The following is a 27295-nucleotide window of genomic DNA, read 5'->3' as shown; positions in this document are numbered from 1 at the left end:
AATAATCGATTTAGTTCTTAATTGAAATCACACTTACCTTATAACTCATAAAATAACATTGTTATGGCAATGCTATCTTATGCTTGTTCTTGGTATTGAAAATTATGAAAATGTCTTTCTATTTGCCGCGCGATCAGGCGTATTTTACATATAAACAAGCAAGGAAGAATGTTATAATAACTGCACCATCTAGAATTTTCAACAACGGAAGTAAAAATAATAATAGTACTATAGTACAGTAATTGATTTAATACTCAGTTTGGTTCTTAATTAAATTCAGACTTAATATTATTATTGTTTAAAATCAAATGGATCTGTGACGACGGCTTTGGCTTGTTCTTGATGCCATTTGCCGACGCCGACGGCAGGTGTCGCTGCCACATCACGCCCGGTATATTTTATCTAAAATATAAAAAAAAATATATATTAGATTAGTAAAAGATGAATAAAGATAAATTGGTACCTTTGTTCCTGCTAAATTTTCAAATCTCGGTTGCACAAACGACCAAGCGCCCATGTTTCTGTGCTCTTCTTGACTCCAAATAAATGCTAAAAATAAATATATACAATGTTATGGCAAGGCTATGTTATGAAGAACTTTCCATACTAAATATTGACAAAAGCCATGCGGTTGCTGTGTGATAGAAAACATGACCTAAAAACCGCATACATGTCAAAAAAACTATGTTAGATAACAGGGTGTTTCTGACTCGGCTTCATAACATAAGCCGTGACGTTGCAGTTTATGTGTAAAACGCCTGAATGCACAGCAAGCATATGACATTTTAACAGTATTCAGTATGATTCAGTAGCATAATGTATGCAAGTTGGAGCGTAACACTTCCTTGCCTTAACATTTTTTTGTTATGCGGCAGAATCAGTCCCTATATCTGGTTTATCGACGTTGTAAACAAATATTGGTGGAGTTTTGTTTAACTCAGTTTGGTAGCGTCTTGCTGGACCAAAAATTCTTTCCATAATTTATGTTATGAATTAATCGGATTAAAACAAAATTTTTATTTATCATATATAGGGTCAAGGGTGGACGAAAACCATGCGGTTGTGGTGCAGTCAGGCGTATTCCTCAGGTTATCAGATAGAAAATCTGACCTAGAAACCGCACATGTGTCATAAAAACTATGTTAGATAACAGGGTCTTTCTGACTCAGCTTCATAACATACGAATGACGTTGCAGTTTATGTGTAAAACGCCTGAATGCACAGCAAATGCATGACATTTTGACAGTATTCAGTATGGAGGGTAAAAATTTAGTGTTCTGTGTATTTCCCTTATTTTGTTACTTACTTCTTGCTTTTGTATATTTCGAAAGCTCTTGTTGTATATAATGCAAAGGGAAAGGACAAATTGATTCCAACCTCACAATGGCCACATCTTTAGCATTTCTGGCTTGTCTTTCTGCATCCAGAGCATAATAATGTTTTCCACTGCAGAATATTACTTTATTTACATCGCTAGGATTCACAGATTTATCACCTGAAACAAATGATAATAATAATATGTTTTGTAGGGTGGTCCTTAATATGGATATTTTCGAATTTCTTTGCTCCCAAGGGCCCAAACGCTTCCAAAGTAATAAAAGAAAATTCTCTGAAAGTTTTAGCTCTTAATATTAACATTTAGATAGTCCGCAGTTAAATTAAACGTTTTGTGTATTTATTATTAAGTAAATGCTTGCGCCATCTGTGATAGCAGACTTGTAATTTTGATGGCAATTTATTACTGATAATTTGTGTGGTAATTAATTTTGATGCCACGATGAATAAATATTTGATTAAACAATCCACATGGATTTAATTAGAGGTTAAGTGTTTCATAAATATTTTTAAGTGTCATAATATTTGAGTTCATAAATGCTATCACAGATGGCGCAAGAATTTACTTAATGAAAATACTTACTTGATTACTACTCGGAAATAAACAAAAAAAAAAAAACAAGAGAAAAAAGAACTAAACTGGCAAGGTGTAAAAAATATAGATATAACATACTAATATTAAAATTAATTGAAAATAATCTTGAATCTTGAATAAAATAGATTCAGGATTGTGAGATAAAACGTGGACGAAAAGTGTTACACTTTTTTGCAAATCACAAAGAAACAGCTCGGCCGATCGTCGCACAAAACTGACAAAAGATAGTAATCGTCGACATACATCGAATGGCTTTCAAATTTTTAAAATCGGTCCAGTCGTTTTTGAGAAAACGTCGACGAAAGATCAAAAATCTGACAAAGATGCTGAATGGGATATTTTACTCGATGATGCATCTAATACAAATAAACAATTATTCACGAAGAATACGTGCACTATTTTGCATCTTGATAACTAGATGTAATAAACAATTGCTTTTGAAGATGAAAAATATTACATCTTTTTTTTATTTTACATAAAATATTTTTGTAATTTTGGATTAAAAATTCAAAAAATTACCCAGGCTAAGCACAGTCTAAGCGCCACTCTGATACAAATGTTTACTCAAGTGGTTTACGTATCGAGCACTTTTCCAATTTTGTGAAAACTATTGAAAAATGTGAAAATGCCGCCAAGCTAAGCACAGTGTAAGTGAAAATGTTGCACAGAATTATTTGCAAATGCGTTTAGACTGTGACTAGATGGGAGCACTTTTTCAATTTTGTGTAAATCAGGCAACTATTTTTTTGTTGAAATTGAATTAAAAAATGTAAGAGAAAAAAAGAACTCTACTAACGAGCAAACTGAAATAAGAGACACAAGAGACTCTACTCTGACTAGTAAAACTAAATGTAAGAGAAAGCAGAAGGAACTCTACTGACGAGCTAACTAAAACTAAATTGAAACATGAACTACTTATGCCGAAAAATGAATTAAATCTGAATTTGAGGAATAAAAGGGATTCTGCTGAGAAATAAACAAAAAAGCAAGAGGAAAAAGAACTAAAATGGCGAAGTTTAAAAAAATTACAGATATTAATATAATAAAATTAGTATAATAATATTGATTAAAACAATAAAATTATGAATAAAATCGATTCAGTATTGTGAGCTAAAAGGTGGACGAAGAGTTTTACAATTTTATGCAAATTACAAAGAAACAGCTCGGCAGATCGTCGCGCAAAACTGAGAAACAATAGTCTTCATTGAGATACATAGAATGGCTTTTAAATTTTTAAAAACGGTCCAGTCGTTTTTGATATAAAATTATTACATCTTTTTTATTTTTCATAAAATATTTTGTAATTTTGGATTCAAAAATTCAAAAAATTGCCCAGGCTAAGCACAGTCTAAGCGCCACTCTGGTACAAATGTTCACCCAAGTGCGTTTAGACTAATTACTTCACTTAAAAATACAAAAAAATGTTCTTTATAGTAATATATTTTAAACCAAAATTAAATTTTTTCCAGTAACATTATTTTTAAATAAAATAATATAAAATTTTTAAGTTTTTTAAGTTACTGTTAAGGTGCTTTTTGCAGATCGTTAATTCTAAGCAAAAATCATATTTAAATTTTAACAGAAATTTTTAAGTTATTGTGTATTTATGTTGATTAAATAATTTATGCAATTTTATTTTGACGATAAATTAATATTGAAGTTTGTATGTAGAGTATTGCTCTATATGTATAATATTACATTTTTATTTAGTGGAGCACTTTTCCAATTTTGTGGGAAAAACTATTGAAAACGTGAAAATGCCGCCAAGCTAAGCACAGTATAAGTGAGAATGTCGCACAGAATTATTTGCAAATGCGTTTAGACTGTGATTATGCGGGAGCACTTTTTCAATTTTGTGCAAATTGGGCAACTATTTTTTTTAAATTGAATTCGAAATGAAATGACGATTGCTAATGTAAATTATGATTTATGTTTTATATTTGATTCGCTCAGATATAACAAAATAGCAAAAATAATCGAAGTTACAGTATTTGCAATAATATATATGAAAACGTTTGAAATTTCTCGAATATTTGATTACGGTACGGGAAGTTCCAGCAAATTGCCTTAAGGCACGATGTAATACACCACTAGTTTAACACAGAATGATAATTATAGTTATAATTCAATTATTACCCAATACTGGTTGGAACGTCGTTCCAGGCGCCATCTCCATCAAACTCGATGAAGCTTCGCTCAGTCTCAATAAAGTCTTTGGAGCAACGACAATCAAAGGTTTGCGGAAATTCCTAATAATCTGCAACAAAAAAACATAAAAAACTTTACTAATTTCTCTTTTTTACCAGTAGTATCTATTATTTTTTTACTTGTCTTCGGAGTAGATGGTAATATTGAGCAGGTGTAGTAGGATTTACGACGTGCATATTGACGTCATCACCATCAGGAGTAGTTTCACTACTATCAGTCATTTGCAAAAATCTTTCGATTCTGCAGGAGGAGTGCTCCGAGGCTGCTCCGTCGTAGCCGTGAGGTAGAAGCATGACCATGCCGTTGCAGTATAACCATTTTGCTGAAAAAAAACAATAATCAGATAAACAGACCAATGTTGTGGCAAGGATATGCTATGAAGAACTTTCCATACTAAATATTGACAAAAGCCATGCGGTTGGTGTGCAGTCAGGCGTGTTTCCCATAAAAAACCTAGCCTAGAAACCGCACAAATGTCAAAAAAACGATGTTATATAACAGGGTGTTTCTGATTCAGCTTCATAACATACGAGTGACGTTGCAGTTTACGTGTAAAACGCCTGAATGCACGGCAAATATATGACATTTTGACAGTATTTAGTATGATTCAGTAGCATAATGTATGCAAGTTAGAGCGTAACACGGCTTTGCCTTAACATTTTTCTGTTACGCGGCAGAATCTCTCCCTATATCTAAATTATCGACGTTGTAAACAAATATTGGTGGAGTTTTGTTTAACTTAGTTTGGTAGCGTCTTGCTGGACGAAAAATTCTTTTCATAATTTATGTTATGAATTAATCGAGTTAAAACAAAATTTTTATTAATCATATATAGAGTCAAGGGTGGTCGAAAGCCATGCGGTTGTGGTGCAGTCAGTCGTATTTCTCAGATTGTCGGATAGAAAACTTAACGTAGAAACCGCACAAATGTCAAAAAAACGATGGTAGATAACAGGGTCTTTCTGACCCAGCTTCATAACATACGAGTGACGTTGCAGTTTATGTGTAAAACGCCTGAATGCTCAGCAAATACATGATATTTTGACAGTATGATCCAGTAGCATAATGTATGAAAGTTGGAGCGTTAGTAATGTAATGAAAAAATCTAAACTCTAAACTATAGGATAAAAAAGAACTCTACTGACATATTGGAAAGAGAAGACTTTCTACATTACGTCAATAGTAAGAAGTTTTTGGTCCCAAAAATACAGGTTATGTACGATTTTTTTTTTCAAGAAAAGCAAATATGCAGGAAATTGAATAAATAAAAAAGTAAAAACCTTGTAAAATATTATAGGCTTGAGGAAAGTTGTAAAATATTATAGGCCTATGAAAATAATAAAATATTTCTAGCGAGTTAATATTGCTTTTGCAAAAATAAAACAAACGGATTTTAGAAATGCTATAGTGAATTATTTATGCCTCCAATTAAACTTTGTAAAATATTATAGGCCTATGTAAAAAAATAAAATACTTATAGGAGTGTCGTAAAATATTATAGGCCTTTGAAAGTTATAAAAATATTAAGTTTAAATTAATATAAAAGTTTATGAATGTTTTGGTAGAAATTCACAGATGTTTAAAATTCATCATCAAAACACTTGGCCACAATATTATAAGCCCAAGAAAAGTTGTGAAATATTATAGGCCTAAGAAAAGTCATAAATTATTATGAGCCTATGATTTTTTTCCAAAATTTACTTACGCGCTAGTTAATGTACGTTTTTGCAAAATGATCTTTTAATAAATTTTGAAAATTCAATAGTAATGAGTTTGTAGTTCGAAAGGAATGCTGTAAAATATTATAGGCCTATAAAAATGATTACCAATTCTAAAAATGGGTTGCGCGGTAGTTAATAAATGTTTTTGCAAAAATATGACAGATTTGGAAAATTTGATGATAAAAAAAATGTAATATATTATAGGCCTAAGGAAAATTGTGAAATATCATAGGCCTAAAGAAAGTCTTGAAATATAATAGACATATGAAAATAATGAAACATTTCAAAGTTGGGCTAAACACATTTTTTCTGAAATTCATTAGTATTGGACTTGAGATTCAAGATAAATATCGTAAAATATTATAGGCCTAAGGAAAGTTGTGAAATATTATAGGCCTAAAGAAAGTTGTGAAATATTATAGGCATATAAAAATAATAAAACATTTCAAAGTTGGGCTAAACACATTTTTTCTGAAATTTATTAGTATTGGACTTGAGATTCGAAATAAATATTGTAAAATATTATAGGCTTAGGGAAAGCTGTAAGCTGTGTTATAGGCCTATGAAAATAATAGAGGATTTTAAAATGGATTGCGTGTAAGTTAATAATTGCTTTTGCAAACATGTGACATTTTGAAAATTTGTTGATAAAAACTTACTAAAATATTATAGACCTGAGAAAAGTTGCAAAATCGCAATTGAAATTGAATAATTAGTTTAGGTGTAAAATATACTAAAAAAATATACAGTAAAAAGTTAACTAGAGACAAATTCATTTACAAAAACTTACTTTCTCCACTTGCAATAAACGTATCAATCAAAATCTGTGCACCATTGAAAAAGTCACCAAATTGGGCTTCCCAAATAATTAAATTATTTGGATTGTCTATAGCCATTCCGTACTCAAAACCTAAAACTGCTTCTTCGGATAAAATACTGTTTGCAACCTAAAAGGATACGAACAATTAATAATTATTAAGTTATTAAATAAATTAATTATTAAATAAATAATTATTAAGTCAAACTGTGAAAATGTCTATCAAATTGCTGTGCGATCAGGCGTATTTTACATATAAACAAAGCAAGCATCGGCGATTCTGTTATCGAACATGCCCCCGGACTTGTTTTTTTGTAAAATGCGCCTGAACGCACAGCAAATAAATAGACATTTTCACTTTATTTCACTTTTGCCATGACAAAACAAATTCAAATTAAGGCACGTAAAATATTATAGGCCTAAGAAAGTTGTAAAATATTATAAGCCTAAGAAAATTTGTAAAATATTATAGGCCTATGAAAACAATAAAAAAAATAAAAAATTAGGCTGCAAGCTTGTTAATAAATGTTTTGCAAAAAACAACTGATTTTGAAAATGCAATTATTGAAAACTTTGTTAAATATTATAGGCCTAAGGAAAGTGGTAAAATATTATAGGCCTATAAAAAGTTGTAAAATATTATAGGCCTATAAAAATAATAATAACGAATAAACTTTATATTAAGGTATTAAAATAACAGATTTTGAAAATGCGATGTTTAAAAACTTTGTAAAATATTATAGGCTTAAGGAAGTTGTAAAATATTATAGGCTTAAAGAAAAAAGTAAAATTTTATAAAGCCTTAAAAAATAAAAAAATATTTCAAAACTGGATATAAGTGCTAAACATCAAAAATATTATAAGTTCCAAAAAAAAAGTTCCAAAATATTAATAACATAAGTTGTAAAATATTAGAGGTCTATGAAATTAATAAAATTAATTTAGGGTTTTTAAAATATAGCTTATATGTAATGTCATGGCAAAAGTTGTGAAAATGTCTATTTATTAGCTGTGCGATCAGACGCAATTTATATATAAACAAAGCAAGGACGATGCATCATCGACGATTCTGTTATCGAACATGCCCCCGGACTTGTTTTTTTGTAAAATACGCCTGATCGCACAGCAAATAGAAAGACATTTTCACAACTTTTGCCTATGTTATGAGCCAGAATTTTCTTATACTTACTTCCAATTTTCCACCAAGACCTCCTTCCATCGAATTTAAAGGTATAAACATTTCATTTGACTTTTGATCGACCAACATTACATGTCGATGCGAAAAGGTACCTCTACCAACATCTTCACCACTTATACGCACGTTGTGCCCTTGGTACATCAAACTACCTAAAAAGGGTAAAAATAAAAAAGGGTAAAAAATATTTCATTTAATATGCCACTATCAACTATCCTTTAACCTACCTATTGCCATCGCTTCAGCAGTCGCCCAGTCGATTTTTTCGCCGTCGTTCACTTTTTTGATGCGGTTTGCTATGTGGTGCTTTTTTAGAGTTGGGTGAACATTCTAAGGAAAAAAGGGGTAGAAGATTTATTTTTTGTGGTTTATTTATTTTTATTTATTTATTTATTTATTTATTTATTTATTTATTTTTTCATAAGCAAGCCGTAATCAATAATAATAGATATTATTTTAGTCTCTTGTCAAGCTTATTCATAATTAATATTAGAAGGATAGTAATTTTATAATAATCGTAATAGCTGCACAAATTTAGCTTCTGAAAAAAAAGAGCTGAAAAGGGGTAAAAGATTGGATTTTTTATAATAATATATAATTTTAAGGGTACTTACGAAATCTTCGGGGTATTTCACTGAATTTTGGCCTATGTACATTAGTAAAGATGGATCCACTCCTGTGTCCCATTCTGTGATTGCACTTGGTGCTTGTTGAAAACCTTGCCATTGTTTTTTTAAGTACGACTCCTAAAATAATAAATTTAATTTATAATTTTTAAGGGAAAATTAAGCTTGTTTCTTGGTAGTGAAAACTGTGAAAATGTGTATCTATTTACTGTGCGATCAGGCGTATTTTACATATAAACAAACACAGAAAGAATCTCATGTTGAGAGAATCTCTAAACGTTCCCCCTTACTCGTTTTTTTGTATAATACGCCTGATCGCACAGCAAATAGATAGACATTTTCATTGTTTTTAGTACCAAAACAGAAGGAAAGTATAGCGTTGCCATAACAACGCTATGTTATTAGGCAGGATATTGTATGTGTAAAATAAATCGACATTTTAAGTCACTTTGAATAGTTTGGGATAAAAGTTAGAAACTTTATATATAAGTTTGTTAATGCAAGTTTCACTCATATATATATATATATATATATATATATATATATATCTACATATATATGATATTTTTAATAATAATTTTAATAAAAAAAGTTGGTGACCCCTCAAAATATTATAGGCCTATGAAAACTTGTAAAATATTATTTTTAAAAAAACATGAACGCATTTTGAAAATGCATGGAACAGTATTGAGGTTAAAAATAAAGCGAGTAAAACATTACAGGCCTATGGAAAATTATAAATAAATTATTATAGGTCTAAGAATAGTTGTAAAATATTACAGGCCCATGGAAAGATGTAAAATATAGGCCTAGGAAAAATTATAAAATACTATAGGCCTACAATAATTGTAATAAATTAATAAATCATGAATACATTTTGTAAAATTCATTGGCAATAGACTTGAGATTCGAAATAATCCGGTAAAATATTACAGGCTCAAGAAAGTTGTAAAATATTATAGGCTTATGAAAACAATAAAAAAACTAAAAATTGGGCTACACGCTAGATTAATAAATGTTTTACAAAAAATGACAGATTTTAAAAATTTAATGATAGGTGAAATATTATGGGCCTAAGGAAAGTGGTGAAATATTATAGGCCTATGAAAAGTTGTAAAATAATAATAACAATAAACTATATTTTACAATATTAAAATATAAGATTTTGAAAATTCGATGTTTAAAAACTTTGTAAAATATTATAAGCCTAAGGAAAGTTGTAAAATATTATAGGTCCATGAAAATAAGAAAATATTTCAAAATTGGTTATTAGTGGTACTTAAAAAAATATTTTTACGAGAACCTCAAAAATATTATAGGCTTAGGAAATGTTCTGAAATAATACAGACATGTAAAGTTGTAAAATATTAGAGGCCTATGTGTAAAATAATAAAAAATAATTTCTAGACAGATTTAAATTAACAAAATTGCATGGGTCCAAATAAAACCTGTAAAATATTATAGACCTAAGATAAGTTGTGAAATATTAGAGGCCTATGATATTAATAAAATATTTCGAAACAATGGATTTCAAAAGATAGCCTATATGTAATAACAAAAAAATAAATTCTAGACATTTTAAAAATGCAAAAGTAAAAAATTAGCGAGTCCAAACAAAACTTGTAAAATATTATAGGCCTATGGAAAGTCGTAGAATTATTAAAATCAATTTTATGTTTGAAAATTTTTGTATTGCTTTGTAATAACTAATTAATTATTTAATAATGGTAAAAACCTTAAGATCAGAATAAAGCGCATAAAATATTATAGGCCTATGAACTATATATAAAATGAATCAAATTTTGCAAAAAATTAGCGCTTTTTTATCAAAAATATTCATAAAAAAATAATTTCAACATATCAAAATTTCAATCAACAGATTTTGATGATTTTCGAAAAATATTATAGGCATATGAAAATTTTGGATAATGATGAAACTTAAATTTATTGGGCAATTCTGCCTTATAAAATAGCGGCAATGATATCTTATACTTGTTTCTTGTTAGTGAAACTGTAAAAATATCTAAATATTTGCTACGTATTCTATATATAAATATGCAAGAAATAATGTTATGATAACTTCACCAACTAGAATTCAGTTATTGTAACATCCTGCCTTGCTTTTTTATATGTAAAATACGCCTGATTGCGCGGCAACTAGAGAGACATCTTCATAATTTTCAATACCAAGAACAAGCATTAATTTAAATTAGATATATATTAGTTCACTAATTAATATATATTTTTGCAAAAGTTTTAGAAAAAATTATGAAAATTATTTGCGAATAGACGTGAAGGTTCATAAAATATTATAGGCCTATGGGAAATATTGGCCTGTTCTAATAATTAAATAAAATTGCGTTAATGAGTTTGCGCGATAGTTAATAATTATTAATTATAAAACACCGTAAAATATTATAGGCCTATGCTCACTACTTTTACCTCTGGTTCATAACTATCGACAGTCTGCAATTCTCCATTAAGATAATCCGTGTAATCTTTTGCAATTTTGGAAACTTCTTCGGACGTTAAAATGCCTTGTGAGACTAGTTTTTCGCTATACAAATCTGGAACTGACCTAAAAACATAAAAAACATTTATAGGAAACTTTTGAGAGTCGCACTAAAAGTATAACTTCACCCATACTCACTTTCTATTATGTATAATATTATACAGAGACGGATTAGTAAACGTAGGGTCATCCAATTCATTGTGGCCCCACCTTCTGAAACAATTTAGGTCCACAAAAACGTCTTTTCTGTAACGCCTTTGATACTCAAAGGCCAGACGTGTGGCCTTGCAAACCATCTAAAATAATTTAACCACATTAATATCAATATGTATTATTGTTTTTTTTTAAGTAAAACTTCTTTAGGCGCGACTAGGGTGTAAATCCGTACAAATGCAACAAAAATTGTTACGGCAAGGTCAAGTGAAAGTCATTCGCTCTCGATGAAATCATTTCTATACGGGTCGATTGTGATTAGTCGTCGTGTATGTAAATAGAAATCTGTCGTTGTATGCGTACCGGCATAGATAAATAAACATTCTTAAGTTACATCGTAGTACAAATCTTGATTTAATGAAAAATGCCCGAATCAGAAAAATATTTTACCCCGTTTCTTGAAAATATTAAAACAAATTAAACATTTGTGCCATGTACTAAACGTAAGTTTATTGAATAGAAATTATCTCTATATTGATATAGATAATGTTTTTATAGACAAGACAGATTCTAAAGCTGCTAAATGAAAAAATAAAAGAACTCTACTGACGAGCAAACATAATTTTAATTCAGAACATAAAAATGGACTCTACTGACAAGCAAACTTTAATTACAATCGAGTTGATAAAAAGGAACTCTACTGATGACTAAATTTCCAAATTAGTAAATATAAAAACTGACCGGTATAGATATAAAAGATATAGAAAGGAAACATAAAAAAGGACTCTACTGACGAGGAAACTTCTGTTTAGTTTTGATCTCAAAGATTGAAAAGAACTTTACTGACAAGCAAATGAAAAATCGAATAGTTAAAATATGATCATAAATTTTATCTTAAAGTTTAAAAAAGATTCTACTGACAAGCCAACAAAGTTTTGATCGATGAGAACTCTACTGACGATCAAATTTGAAACTAGCAAATATAAAAAGAACTCTACGAACAGGCAAACTAAAAGTTGACAAAAAAGATCAAAGGACTATTTGACATGCAAACTTTAATTTCAACTTAGAAGAAGAAAAAGGACTCTACTGGTGAGCAAATTTAATTTAGATACTTAAAAGGGACTGTACTGATAAGCAAAAATATTAATGAAAAATGTTTTGTAATAGAGACTCTACCGACAGGCAAAATAAAAGTTGACAAGAAAGATCAAAGGACTACTTGACAAGCAAACTTAAATTTCAATTTAGAAAAAGAAAAAGGACTCTACTGGTAAGCAAATTTAATTTAGATACTAAAATGGAATGTACTGATAAGTGAAAATATTAACGAAAAATGTTTTGTGAAAAGGACTCGACTGACAAGCAAATTATTAATTAATTTCAATCTAGAGGAAAAGAAAAGGACTCTACTGACGAGTAAAGTATGAATAAGAAATGTCTCTAAAAAAGGACTTTACTGACGAACAATATATGAACAAGAAATGTCTCTAAAAAAGAACTCTACTGACGAGCAAACTCAATTTTAATATAAAATATTTAAAAATGGACTTTACTGGCGACCAAATTTGAAATTCGTAAATATAAAAAAAGACTCTACTGTCGAGCAAACTAAAAATTGACAAAAAAGGCAACAGGGACTCTACTGACAAGTGATCAAATAACTTGATAGAAATGTACAAAATTTATCTAAAAGACTAAAAAGGGACTCTACTGTTGAGCAAAATTATTAATATTGAATTAGTTGAAAAAAAGACTCAAACTTATTAATATTTAATGACTTGAGAAGCGGATTCTACTGTTATAAAAAAGGACTCTACTGACGTGCAAATCGAATATAGTCTGGAAAAAAGTAAAAAAAATTACAAGCAGTCAATGAATGTATGTTAATTTTAATTACATGAAGTTCTTCAAACACAATTATTACTCTAATCTAGGTTCGTTTCTAAATGAAGGTTCAAGTCCTAAATGCTAATTACAATGACAAACCGATCGTGTCGTATTTGAAGTATGACGTCAATTACATTATTGTTTTCAAACATTATAAACATTTTTAATGCTATTATTAATATATAATTTATAATTTATCATTATATAAATGTGTATAATGATTGACGACACTAATAAATGTGTGCATCACGAGTGTTACCCACAATATTACTAATAGACATTATTCAAAATTGTTATTTGATGTATTTATTTTTACTTAAATGCCATCTTAAAGTTTTACTTCAATCGCGTGTGAACCATACGCGCACTCTTTTTTTATTTATATTTATTATTTACCTCTGGGTTGTCACCATTTACGTGCAGTACTGGCGCACAAATACTTTTGGCCAAATCGGTGCAATATTTGGTCTGACGTCCACGGTCGCCTGGAGTTGTAAAACCAACCTAGGAAAAGATAGAATGAAAAAAAAGTTTTTTTCTTGCCGAGTTATAAACCTTGCGGAACTCCAGAATGTAAATTCTAATAGTAACTCACTTGGTTATTTATGACCATGTGTATAGTTCCTCCAATTTCGAATTGTGGCGTCCCTGTCATCATAAGACATTCCTGGTTGATACCTTGTCCTGCAAATGCAGCATCACCATGCATCTAAAATGTATACAAAAGTCATAAATTGCAATATACTATATAATAGACTAATGTTATGGCAAGGCTATGTTATGAAGAACTTTCCGTACTAAATATTGACAAAAGCCATGCGATCGCAATCAAGCGTATTTCTCATAGAAAGCCTAGCCTAGAAACCGCACAAATGTCGAAAAAACAATGTTTGATAACAGTGTGTTTCTGACTCGGCTTCATAACATACTTCAAATACGACACGATCGGTTTGTCATTGTAATTAGCATTTAGGACTTGAACTTTCATTTAGAAACGAACCTAGATTAGAGTAATAATTGTGTTTGAAGAACTTCATGTAATTAAAATTAACATACACTCATTGACCGCTTGTAATTTTTTTACTACGATATTTAATTTGCACGTCAGTAGAGTCCTTTTTTTAGAACTTTGCTCGTCAGTAAAATCCGCTTTTCAAGTCATTAAATATTAATAAGTTTGAGTCTCTTTTTCAAGTATTTTAATATTAATTATTTTGCTCGTTAGTAGAGTCCCCTTTTTGTCTTTTATATCAATTTTGAACATTTCTATCAAGGTATTTGATCACTTGTCAGTAGAGTTCCTTTTGTCTTTTTTGTCAATTTTTAGTTTGCTCGTCAGTAGAGTCTTTTTTTATATTTACGAATTTCAAATTTGGTCGCCAGTAAAGTCCATTTTAAAATATTTTATATTAAAATTGAGTTTGCTCGTCAGTAGAGTTCTTTTTTAGAGACATTTCTCATTGATATTTTGCTTGTCAGTAGAGTCCCTTTCTTCTCTTTTAGATTAAAATTAAAATGTGCTCGTCAGTAGAGTCCTTTTCTTTTCCTCTAGATTGAAATTAATTAATAGTTTGCTTGTCAGTAGAGTCCCATTACAAACATTTGATCAAAATTGAGTTTGCTCGTCAGTAGAGTTTTTTTTAGAGACATTTTCCTCTAGATTGAAATTAATTAATAATTTGCTTGTCAGTAGAGTCCCATTACAAACATTTTATTAAAATTGAATTTGCTCGTCAGTAGAGTTCTTTTTAAGAGACATTTCTTATTCATATTTTGCTCGTCAGTAGAGTCCTTTTCTTTTCCTCTAGATTGAAATTAATTAAGAATTTGCTTGTCAGTAGAGTCCCTTTTACAAAACATTTGTGTTAATATTTTTGCTTATCAGTACAGTCCCTTGTAACCTAACGTAGAAACCGCACAAATGTCAAAAAAACGATCTTTGATAACAGGGTCTTTCTGACCCGGCTTCATAACATACGAGTGAAGTTGCAGTTTATGTGTAAAACGCCCGAATGCACTGCAAATACATGATATTTTTACAGTATTCAGTACGATTCAGTAGCATAATGTATATTGATTCCCCAAGAAAAATAGTATGACATTTTTGCAAGTGCTGCTGCTCAATATCAGGTTGTCCAGAGAAAGATTTGGAGACATAGAAGTAGTGAATATTGGCAAATAATAATAAAATAATAAAAATAATAATAATAAATGCACTCATAAGATAATAATAATAAATAATAATAATAAATGCATATATATATATATAACATATAAAATTCTTCTGTACGGATGTATGAACTCAAACTCCGCCTAAACGGTTATTCGAATTTTGATAAATCATTTTAGAGTTTGTCAAGAGAAATTTTTAAGATGTAATAATAATTTTTAACAAGAACTATAAATACTTCTCTTAAACTATTATTATTATTTTGATAAATCTTTCTAGAGTTTGTTAAGGAAAATTTTTAAAATGTCATGAACTATGAATTTTTTATATAAAAATATAAATTTTTATGAAATTCTTCTGTACCGATGTATGACTTGATAATTCTCCCAAACGGTTATTCGAATTTTGATAAATCTTTCTAGAGTGTCAAAGAAAATTTTTAGGATGTCATGAATTATTAATCGTATATATAAAATTCTTCTGTACGGATGTGAAATTTAATGCTTTTTTTAAACGGTTATTCAAATTTTGATAAATCTTTCTGAAGTTTGTTAAAGAAAATTTTTAATATATAAATGATTATACAAATATTGTAGAAATAAATTGAAACAATTGCAAGGAATCATAATCAAATAATAATAATCAATGTCTGACATTGAAACTGTCATCTGCTAGAAATGTCAATTCACTTAAAATTTGAATTTAGCTGAAATTATGAGCCTAGATAATATTAGAATGTAATATACAAGAAAAATGTAATGTCTACATTATTATTGCCCAAAAGCAGCTGAGATGTGCCAGGAATTAAAATAATATAAATTACAGTATATGTTTTGGCAGATGAAATAATATAATTCTGTTTCACATATCACATTTTTAACTAATGCAGTCGTGTTTTGCCTTACTTTACCAAATCACAAGACAAAAAATTTTACTGATTCAAAAAATTATTTAGAAATTTCATTGTATTTCTTCATTGTATCAAGAATTTATTTATTTGTTTGGCATAGGATACAAAATATTCAGTTAGTTGATCGTAGATTGAATAGTGCTCACATTAAAACAACTTGACAAATTAATAATAAATTAAGTAATAAATTGCTATCAAAATTACAAGTGCTAAAAGTGTGCTATCACAGATGGTGCAAAAATTTACTTAATGACATATGTTAATAATAAATATACAAAACTTTCAATTGAATCGCGGACTATCTAAATGTTAATATTAAGAGCTAAAAACTTTTAAAGAATTTTTCTTTATTACTTTGGAAGCATTTGAGCCCCTGGGAGCAAAAAAATTTGAAAATGTCCATATTAAGGACCACCCTAATATATATATTATATTTACCTGTACGTTTAGAACTTTGTCGCCCCATCTCTGTGTAGGAAAATTTGAAAAAGAGCCATCCTGAGTGGTCATCTGTTTGGATCTAGTTTTACCCATAGAAACTGGATTGACTGCCTGGCTTAAAAGTGCACATCATTAATAGACAAAAAATATCAAGATAAACTTCTTTGAACAAAAGTCTATCTATTTGCTGTGCGATGAGGCGTATTTTACATATAAACAAATCAAGAAAGCATCATCAACGATTCTGTTATCGAACATGCCGCCGTACTTGTTTTTTTGTAAAAAACGCCTGATCGCACGACAAATAGATAGAGGATCATTAATAGACAAAAAATATCAAATAGAAAGAACGTCTCTGAACAAAAGTCTATTCATTTGCCGTGCGTTCAGACGTATTTTACATATAAACAATCAAGAATCACCGAAGATTCTGTTATCGAACATGCCGCCGGACTTGTTTTTTTGTAAAATACGCCTGATCGCTCGGCAAATAGATAGATTATAAAAGTGCTGAAAGAACTTGAGTTTGAGTCATTTATTACCTCAAGATGTGATGGATTATGCAACATTGATACATGAAGAGTCTTGCCATCGATTTTTAAATCCACGGAAGCATCTACAAACAAAACAAAATATTAGTACACTTTATCAAATTACATTTTCGGCTACAATTTTTTGGCCTTACTGAAATGACTAGCTATATCACACATAGCCTTGGCAGTCGGAGGAAATTCAGGAAAGCCTTTAAACTTCTTGAACATTTTTTTTGGTGGACATTTTAGCAAACCGGTGAGAAAATTGAATTTGCCACGATGGGCTGCACCCAAAACCATGTGCTCCAAATTATCTAAAAGAAAAAAAAATTGTTAAAAAACAATTTTTACTAGAAAATTTTGGCTTATAACATAGCATTGTCATGGCAACACTATCTTCTACTCGTTTCTTGTTAGAGAAAATGTCCATCAAGTTGCTGTGCGATCAGGCGTATTTTACATGAAAACAAGTCCGCAGGAATGTTCTGGTAACAGATATAACATTTAATTTTGACATTAAGAGATCAAAACGCTGTGGAATGACAGTTGTCTATTTTATTTTATTTTTAACATTTACTAATTTGTAGTAAATAAAAACCAATTTCATTGAAATTGTAAAAATCAAGTATTTGTGCAAAAGTCGCATTTTTTTGCAGACCCGGACACGCTTTGCTGTGGTTTTTATAGCCTAAAAGTTTATAATTTGAGAGTCTTATAGAATGTTTAAAAGATTTAGATTATTTTAATAAGATTCTAAAAAGAATCTTACAAAATCTAATTCAGTATCTAATATAAATGTAAGAATTTTATAATTGAAACTATATTGAATCTAGGAAATTTATAAATATAACAAGAATCTAATATAGATAATAACAATGAGATAACATATATCAAGACTAGGGTTTATACAAAAACCGACATTTCAGAAAACCGGTTTTCGAATTTTAATTTCACTAAAAAACCGGTTGTTTTCACCAGTTTTCGAATTTTATATAGAAAATAAAATTTTGCTCGAATATTCTGTATTTATCCGCAAAATTTAGTGTAATTTAGAGCAGAATTTGTAAGATAGTAAACAAAATTATTGTAATTTTAATTAGTAGAACTAAAAAATAATAGTTTATCTTGATTAAATAACTTTGAAAATAATTATTCGTTATTCATGCATCATTTTCACATATAAGAATGAAAATATTGTTATGATTGTGAAAGGAAAGTTTTCAAATAAATGAAAATAATACATTTCTAAATAAAAAAAATCATTAAATTAAAAAACATATGATGCATGTTGACACATATTAGTTAATATCAATTTTAATGTTAAAAACAATTAGCTAAACTTGAGTATTGTCTGTTCCGAGCAATTTTAATTAATCAATTTCAAACATAAATGTTTTTTTGTTTAATAAAATATGATTTCAAGAAACTGAGAACGTCTATCGAATTGCTACTTCGACGGGTCATTTGTTCACTCACAAAATAAATTTTCCTGAAATAGAAAATACTCTCATAGTAGCGACCAAATTATGCTTAATTATTTTTAAAGCTTGATATAATAATTCTAAGTTTTTTGTTCTTTTATTTGTGGTTTCTAGCGTTTAAAACTCTTTTTTTAGGTTTTAGTAGAGAAAGTTACTTCTTCAAGAAGAAGTCGCACTGATTTAAATTAATACATACACTGGTATAAAAATCTAAAAAAATATATACAAAACATTTCTAGGAACCATTGCAGACTGATAAGATATCAAATGCTATTGAACCGATATAATTTCAAGAATCAAAACGCTTTCATCTATCTTTAATACTTGGCTATATTTGTCATTTTCCATTTATACAGCGAAAACCGGCTTTTTTCACCAGAAAACCGGTTTTCGAATTTCATAATTTTGCCAAAAAACCGGTTTTTGAAAATCGACAAACCCTAATCAAGACTTATGCATCATTGCAGATTCTGTTATCGAACATGCCCTCGTGCTTGTTTTTATGTAAAATACGCCTGATCGCATAGCAAACAAACAGACATTTTCACCGTTGCCATGACAATGCTATGTTCTGAGGTACAATTGTCCCCTTACTGTGTTATCTTTTACCTTTAGCTGATAGTTTCAAAATTTCATTTAAAAACACCAAAAGGCTCTCAGCTCCTTCACCGCCATATCGTTTTAATGATCCAAATTTTGTGGCTAAAAAGTTGTCCCATGTCTGGGACTTTACCAAAAGTTCGGCAAAAACTTTGCGATCTTCGTTCGTGCATTCTTGACTTGGTAAAGTTTCGAAGTTCTTGGCGAACCATTGGAGTTCTTCTTCACTCTAAAAGAAATCAAACTTAACAATTAAATACATCATTATATACAACCTAGTGTTTGTGGTTTGTATGCAATAGTCATATATAAATGTATATATTGATTTATACATCATTATATATGGTCTAGTCCATGTGGTTTGTATGTAAATCCCATATATAAATGTATATATTGATTTATACATCATTATATATGGTAAGTCTATGTGGTTTGTATCCAAATCTCACATATAAATGTATATATTGATTTATACATCATTATATATGGTCTAGTGTATGTGGTTTGTATGTAAATCTCATATATAAATGTATATATTGATTAATACATCATTATATATGGACTAGTGTATGTGGCTTGTATGTAAAACTCATATATAAATGGATATATTGATTTATACATTATTATATATGGCCTAGTGTTTGTGGTTTGTATGCAAATCTCACATATAAATGTATATATCGATTTATACATCATTATATATGGTAAGTCTATGTGGTTTGTATCCAAATCTCATATATAAATGTATATATTGATTTATACATCATTATATATGGACTAGTGTATGTGGTTTGTATGTAAATCTCATATATAAATGTATATATTGATTTATACATCATTATATACAACCTAGTGTATGTGGTTTGTATGGAAATCTCATATATAAATGTATATATTGACTTATACATCATTATATATAGCCTAGTATATGTGGTTTGTATGAAAATCTCATATATAAATGTATATATCGATTTATACATCATTATATATGGCCTAGTGTTTGGGGTTTGTATGGAAATCTCATATTGATCTCTCAATATTATACATATATAAATGTATATATATTATATTTATTTACCGCTGAACCACATGATAAATGCCATCTTTTTAGTGATTGCTTTTGAGGATAAAAAATTATTACACCTTTTTTTATTTTTCATAAAATAATTTTGTAATTTTGGATTAAAAATTGAAAAAATTACCCAGGCTAAGCACAGTCTAAGCGCCGCTCTGGTACAAATGTTTACCCGAGTGCGTTTAGACTGTTTATGAACTGGAACGTTTTTCCAGTTATGTGAAAAACTATTGAAAAATGTAAAAATGCCGCCAAGCTAAGCACAGTGTAAGTGAAAATGTCGCAAAGAATTATTTGCAAATGCGTTTAGACTGTGACTATACGAGAGCACTTTTTCAATTTTGTGCAAATTGGGCAACTATTTTATTTTTTGAAATTGAATTCGAAATGAAATGACGATTGTTAATGTTCTGGAGATAAATTGATTTATGATTTACATTTGATTTGCTCAGATATAAAAAACAAGATAGCAAAAATAATGAACGTTACAGTATTTGTAATAATATATTTGAAAACGTTCAAAATTTCTCGAATATTTCATTACGGTACGGGAAGTTCTAGCAATTTGCCTTAAGGCACGATGCCATACACCACTATTTATTATTATTATTATTAGGTGTCATAGGTGTTTTTTTATTACCTCGATATAGTCGAATTCGGCGCTAATTTCTCCGCAATAAACATCCCTTAAAAATTGAGAGGCTTCTTTAACAGTTCCACTTTCTGTATTTGAACCAAGGATGCCCCTAAAATTCAGCTGATCCGACTCTGTCAATCCGTATCTGGATTCGTTTAATACTGGCAATGTACTAAAAAATAATAGTAATGATTAAACTAAAGCTTTATTCACTTATTACAAGATGATTTTAAAAAAAATCGAGAACTTAGAGATATTTTTACTCTTCTTATAATATTTATTTTAGAGGAAACTGATAGATATTCAACAGTTAGTCAACATATATGAGTGTGTGTGTGTGTGTAAAATGTATGTATGTGTGTTTGGATACAATTTTTCTAGTAAGAAGAAATTCAGTTTTTAAGTTTGAATGGACAATTTTATAGTATATATATATATATATATATATATATATATATATTTCAAATAATAATATTTTTTTCCAATTTCCTACAATTTCAATTTTTAAAATTATACAAATATTCTACATGTTTTAAATTTTATATAAATAAAAATCTGGAAATTTCGTAAAGTTCTGAAAAGTTTTAAATTTCTAAATTTCTGAAAATTTTGATTTTTTTTGGAAAGTTTGATATTTTCTTGGAAAAAAACTGTGAGTTTAATATTTTTTTGGAAAAAATGAATTGGCCTTGTAAAATTTGGTAGTTTCTTGAAAAGCTTGATATTTTTTTGGGAATTTCATTATTTTCTTGCAAATCTTGTGAAGTTTGACCTTTTCTTGAAAAGTATGATATTTTAAAGGTTGATTTTTTGCAAAGTTTGATATTTGCTTGAAAAGTTTCATATTTTGTGAAAAGTTTGATTTTGTTATGTAAATTTAAATATTTTCTTAAATTGTGATACTGGCTTGAAAACTTTGGTTTTTGCCTGAAACTTCTAATATTTTTTTCAAAATTATAATATATTATTTAATAATTTTATATTTTTGCTGAAAAGTTTGATACTTTCTTAAAAATTTTTATACTTTCTTGAAAAGTTTTAAAATTTTAATATTTGACTAAAATTATTAACATTTTTTAGGACACTTATGCATTTTAAGGAAGTTTGTGTTGCTTTTGAAAAGTTTTATATTTTCTTAGAAAATTTGATATTTCTTCAAAAAAAAATAAAATTATCTTAAGAAGGAAAGTATCATATCTTGGAAAAAAAATTTAGTAAGTAATATTCTCTAAGGAAGTTATATTTTATCTAAGAAAGTTTTATATATTTTGAAACAGCGTGACATAGTACTATCAAAAAACTTTTGAAAAGTTTCATATTTTATTGGAAAATTTGATCCAACTTGAAAAGATAGATAATTTTTTCAAAAGTTAGATTTTTTAGATAAGTTGTATATTTTTAGGTAAGTTATACATTTTGTGTAAATTTGTATATTTTGTGCAAAGTAGTTGTGTAATAATTTGTGAAAAATATTTTGTGGAAAGTTATATATTTTTTTGAAGTTAGAAATTTATAAGTAAGATAATATATATATATATATATATATATATATATATACATATTCAAAAATTTGAATATTTTCGTTCATTAATTAGTTATTGCACATACTTCTACACCTGTAGATAAGCAAAAATGTTTCTTATCACAAATATAATCGTTATCTTTATCGTTATCACGATTTTGTTTAATGTCGTGTGCGCTGATAATAATTAAAAATTCGATATAACATTTGATACTTAGGAATGTCAAATGCTTGGAAAAATAAAGCATGGAAACAATTGTACGAAATAAAAATATCTTCTTTATCAATCATAAAATCCATTCATGTGATGGAACAGGGATTGAGATAAAATAAATACTTGCGATAAAAATATTTTTTTGTTCTTCATTCAAATTTGATCATCTAGTTAACTTCAAACAGACTATATTCAAATTAAACACATCTAACTAATATTAACTTCCCGAAGGAGAAGTTTATGTTTTCATCAAATAATCCGAATTGCTAATTTTATGTTTTCTCGACGTTTCGAGCCATTCTGAATCGAATGAGACCGACTTTGGAAAAAGTATGTGTGTGTGTGTGTGTGTGTGTGTGTGCGTGTATGTGAACAGATTTTTTGCCGTAAATCGACGTTTTCTCGAAAACGGCTGGGTCGATTTCAAAAATTTAAAAGCCACTCGATGTATCTCGATGAGGACTATTGTTTGTTAATTTTGTGCGACGATCGGCCAAGCCGTTTCTTCATAAATCGCAGAAAAGTGAAAAATTTTTCGTCTACGTTTTAGCCCGCAATTCTGAATCGATTTCAAAAATTCAAAAACCGTTCGAAAGATATTGGTTGGGAATCGTGCTGATTAGTTTTTGGTCGAGATCGGCCGGGCCGTTTTCTTGTAATAAAGTTTGCAAAAATTAGTATGATCTTTTTGGCATTTGTCAAAATTAGAACTTTCATCGACGTTTGCTCAAAAACGGCCGGACCGATTTCAGATATTTAAAAAGCATTTGATGTATCTAGATGAGTATTATCGTTTCTCAGTTTTGTGCGACGATCGGCCGAGCCGTTTCTTTGTAATTTGGAAAAAAGTGTTAAACCTTTCGTCCACATTTAAGCTTATACTACCGAACTGATTTTGAAAAATCCAAAACTGTTCGAAAGATATTAGTTGGGAATGATACTGATTAGTTTTAGGTGAAAATCTACCGAGCCGTTTTCTTGTAATTAACTGTTGAAAAAAAGTGTTAAACTTTTCGTACACATTTAAGCTCATCCTACCGATCCGATTTTAAAAAATCAAAATCTGTTCGAAAGATATTAGTTGGGAATGGTACTGATTAATTTTAGGTGAAAATCTACCGAGCCGTTTTCTTGTAATGAACTGTTGAAAAAAAAATTTCATGAAACTTTTTTTGACGATATACATCATGGTCTTATAGAACTTACTGTAATATTACGGCCTTACGACAAGTAGTTTAATTTTTAAAATTTGTCAAACTTTGCTAAAATTATTACCGTTTTTTTTAATGTAGGATTGATAAAGTATATCATTTACACTTTTTTTCTTGATTAAGTCGATTGTTTACACATATCGGGAAGTTCATGTAACTTGCCTCAAGGCTAAATACCAAACCAACTAGTTTTATACAATTTTATTTCAACAATTCAAATTCTATTTAATTTTATTTCAACAATTCAAATTCTATTTAATTTTAATTCAACATTTCAAATTCTAGGTATTGCCAGGGATCGAACCGACGAACTCTGGCGTACAAGCCGGACAAAAAAAATAAATTAAAATTAAATTTAAATTAAATTTAAATTAAATTTAAATTAAATTTAAATTAAATTTAAATTGAATTTAAATTAAATTTAAATTAAATTTAAATTAAATTTAAATTAAATTTAAATTAAATTTAAATTATATTTAAATTAAATTTAAATTAAAATTAAATTAAATTAATTTGCATTATTACCTGGGTATTTGTTTAAAATTAACAGGATCCACATTTGCAATTTTGTGACCGTGTTTTCTATACGATTCTACCCATCTGTAAAAGTTGCATTGTTTTTGCCTAGACTGCAATTCTTCTTCGGAAACTAAAAAAAATTAAATTAAATTAAATAACAAATTTTCTTTAAAAACTAAAAAAATATATATTATATAAATTAAATAGCAATTTTTTCTTTTGAAACTAAAATAGAACAAATTCTAATTTTAGTTACAGTATTTTTTGTTTTAAATTATTTATATATTCTATCTGATAAATTAATAGACTTCAAAAAATAATAGTAAATATCTAAATCAACAGGTTTAAATAATTAACTTAAATAATTAAAATAAATAGTAGAATGTAATTTAATAGATTAATTAAGTATTTAGAAAAATAGAGTGTAATAAAAGTTTTGATATTTGATTGAATATTGATATGTATTGAACATTTAAAATTTTATATAAATTATTTCATTTACACGCCAGGACGTTTATGTCACATAAAACTGCTTTTTTAATTCCATTATCAAATTTTATGATTTTCTAATTTATTTCGTATAATTTTTTTGTGACAATTATAAGTTTTGTAAAAAATTGATTCTATTCATCTAGTTATCTTATCTTATCATTTTTCTCATGGGTATTCTCTAAATATAAGATTGCATAAGAGATCTTATCAATTTTGCTAGAGATACATGTGATCCTCATGATAACCCAGAAAATTCTGTTTTATTTTGTTAAAGTAGTAAATTATGAAATGAATATATATATATATATATATATATATATATATATATATATACATTGATTTAAAAAAAAACATGTTATATTTTATCATAAAGCATATTTATTTCACAAAAATAAAACGCAACTACTTTTATTTTAAAAATTCAAGCGTTTATAATAATAATATATTATGGTTATTAAAATGTACTTTTACGTTTAAATTTGTATTTTTACTAATTTTATACTCTTGTATAAAAGGACAAGATGGTATAAAAAATAATACAGTTTCAAAAATATATCAAAAGTTCTTGGTTAATATTTTGATTTTTTTTTTGTATTTATTAATTTTAACTTTAACTACTTATTACAGAACCCTAAATTATGTAAAGAATTGACATGCATTTTTAAAATTTGAAGAAACCTTAACTAAATTAAAAAAAAAATATTTTCTTAAACAGAATCTTATTAGATTACTATGAGAATCTTATAAATCTTGAATAAGAAGCTTACAAGTTTCCTATGAAAATCTGATAAGAATTTTGTAAATTTAATAAATATAAAATACTTGTAAAACTTTTTTTTATTTAAAACGTTGATATTGAATGAGAACGTTTGCCGGGCCAGGTAGTATATATATATATATATATATATATATATATATACATATATATATATATATTGTGGAGCTTCGAACAAAGAATCCAAAAAGTAATAAAAAACAAAAAAGTTTTTTAATAAACCATTACTTCATTTATTTACTTTATTTTTTTATTTATTTACGTTTCGGAACTAGGTAAGTTCCATCTTCAGGACATCTGTCAAGAAACATGACCTTGATAAGATTCAAGCAAACAATATGTTCAAGAAAAGCAGAAGATGGTGGATTTTTATATAAAATGAATAAAATTGTGGAAAAATGAAAATGATAAAAGTAAAGGAGTGGATTACATAACAAAATACTAGAAATGCTTGAAAATTTGAAAGTATTTTGAAAAAAAAAGAGTTCAAGAGAAACCAGAATTATTTACCTAGTATGTTTGATTAACATTGTATTCACTAAAAAACATTAACATTTTTTCACTAAAAACGATTTCATCAAAAAATGTGATTTTATAAATTTATATGTTTTAATTTTTTTAAAATTTATTTTAGGTTAATTTGCTAAATGATGGCACACATACAGTGTCAAAACATACATGATAATTAGTTGAATTATGTATTGTTTTTATTTCCAATATTTGGATGCAAATAAATATTTCTACTATATGTATATAATATATATATATATATATATATATATATATATATATATATACTAGCTGACCCGGACAAACGTTGTTCAGACATAAAAAATATATCTGTTGATTGATGGCACACATGCAGTGTCGAAACGTACGTGATTCTTATAATTAGTTGAATTATTTAGTGTTTTTAATTCGACTATTTGGATATTGAAAAACATTTTTATTATATATGTATACTAGATGGCCCGACAAACGTTATTCGGCCATAAAAAATTTGATCAGTGCGCCCGAAAACGTGGACAAAAGAATGCGGACATACATAACACACGCAGACACATCCAATTTTTCTGAAGTATGCCAAAATGTTCAGATACCTCTAAAACGTGAAGAAATGTAAAAATTTCCAATTTCGATTTTTGGACGATTACAATAAATGTTTTTAAAAACATTAGTATTTTTTTATTTAGCAAAATGGAATCATATATAATTTATCATATATTATTTATCAAAGGTAAAAAAAATGAAAAAAAAACTGAAAGGTAGTTGCATGTGGTTTCACTAAATTCTGGGTAAACCATAAAAATCAGTAAAAATTTATAAAATTAGCAAACCGGATTTTTTGACAAAAATATAAACATATCCTTTGACAAATTTAAAAAATGCATTAAACCATCAAAACTAGTTCTCCTGGATTTTTCTAAAGTAACACCAAAAATTATCAGAGAAACTTAGAACATATATATATATATATATATATATATATAAATATATAATAAGAAAAACATAATATTGTAATAACAAAAATTCTCTTTTCCAAAACAAAATCAAATAAGTAAAATAGTTTGTTTACATAACTTTAAACAAAAAATCTTCTGATTATTTCACTTATGGGAACAAATTTTATTAATTGAAAATTTATATTTTTTATATTTATTTT

General features: G+C 28.0%; 1 protein-coding gene across 1 annotated transcript; it reads right to left on the bottom strand.

Annotated features, from left to right (window-relative positions):
* Positions 1–236: 236 nt before the first annotated feature.
* On the bottom strand, positions 237–24495 carry LOC113387557 (probable 2-oxoglutarate dehydrogenase E1 component DHKTD1 homolog, mitochondrial; the record flags this gene model as incomplete). Its single annotated transcript, XM_026624891.1, is given in 19 exon segments — positions 237–402; positions 464–549; positions 1307–1495; positions 4067–4187; positions 4258–4460; positions 6650–6806; positions 7866–8023; positions 8099–8201; positions 8486–8617; positions 10940–11075; positions 11148–11305; positions 13449–13556; positions 13648–13761; positions 16571–16684; positions 17116–17189; positions 17259–17420; positions 19197–19416; positions 20903–21071; positions 24372–24495. Coding segments are annotated over 19 exon segments (2639 nt in total), but the record flags the coding sequence as incomplete, so codon positions are not given.
* Positions 24496–27295: the final 2800 nt, after the last annotated feature.

Source organism: Ctenocephalides felis, unplaced genomic scaffold, assembly GCF_003426905.1.
Source record: "Ctenocephalides felis isolate EL2017-DRISC unplaced genomic scaffold, ASM342690v1 CF-g0.4_SCAFFOLD_03572, whole genome shotgun sequence".
NCBI lineage: Eukaryota > Metazoa > Arthropoda > Insecta > Siphonaptera > Pulicidae > Ctenocephalides > Ctenocephalides felis.
Note: the sequence above shows the minus strand (reverse complement) of the source record. Positions and strands in the feature narration are given on the sequence as shown.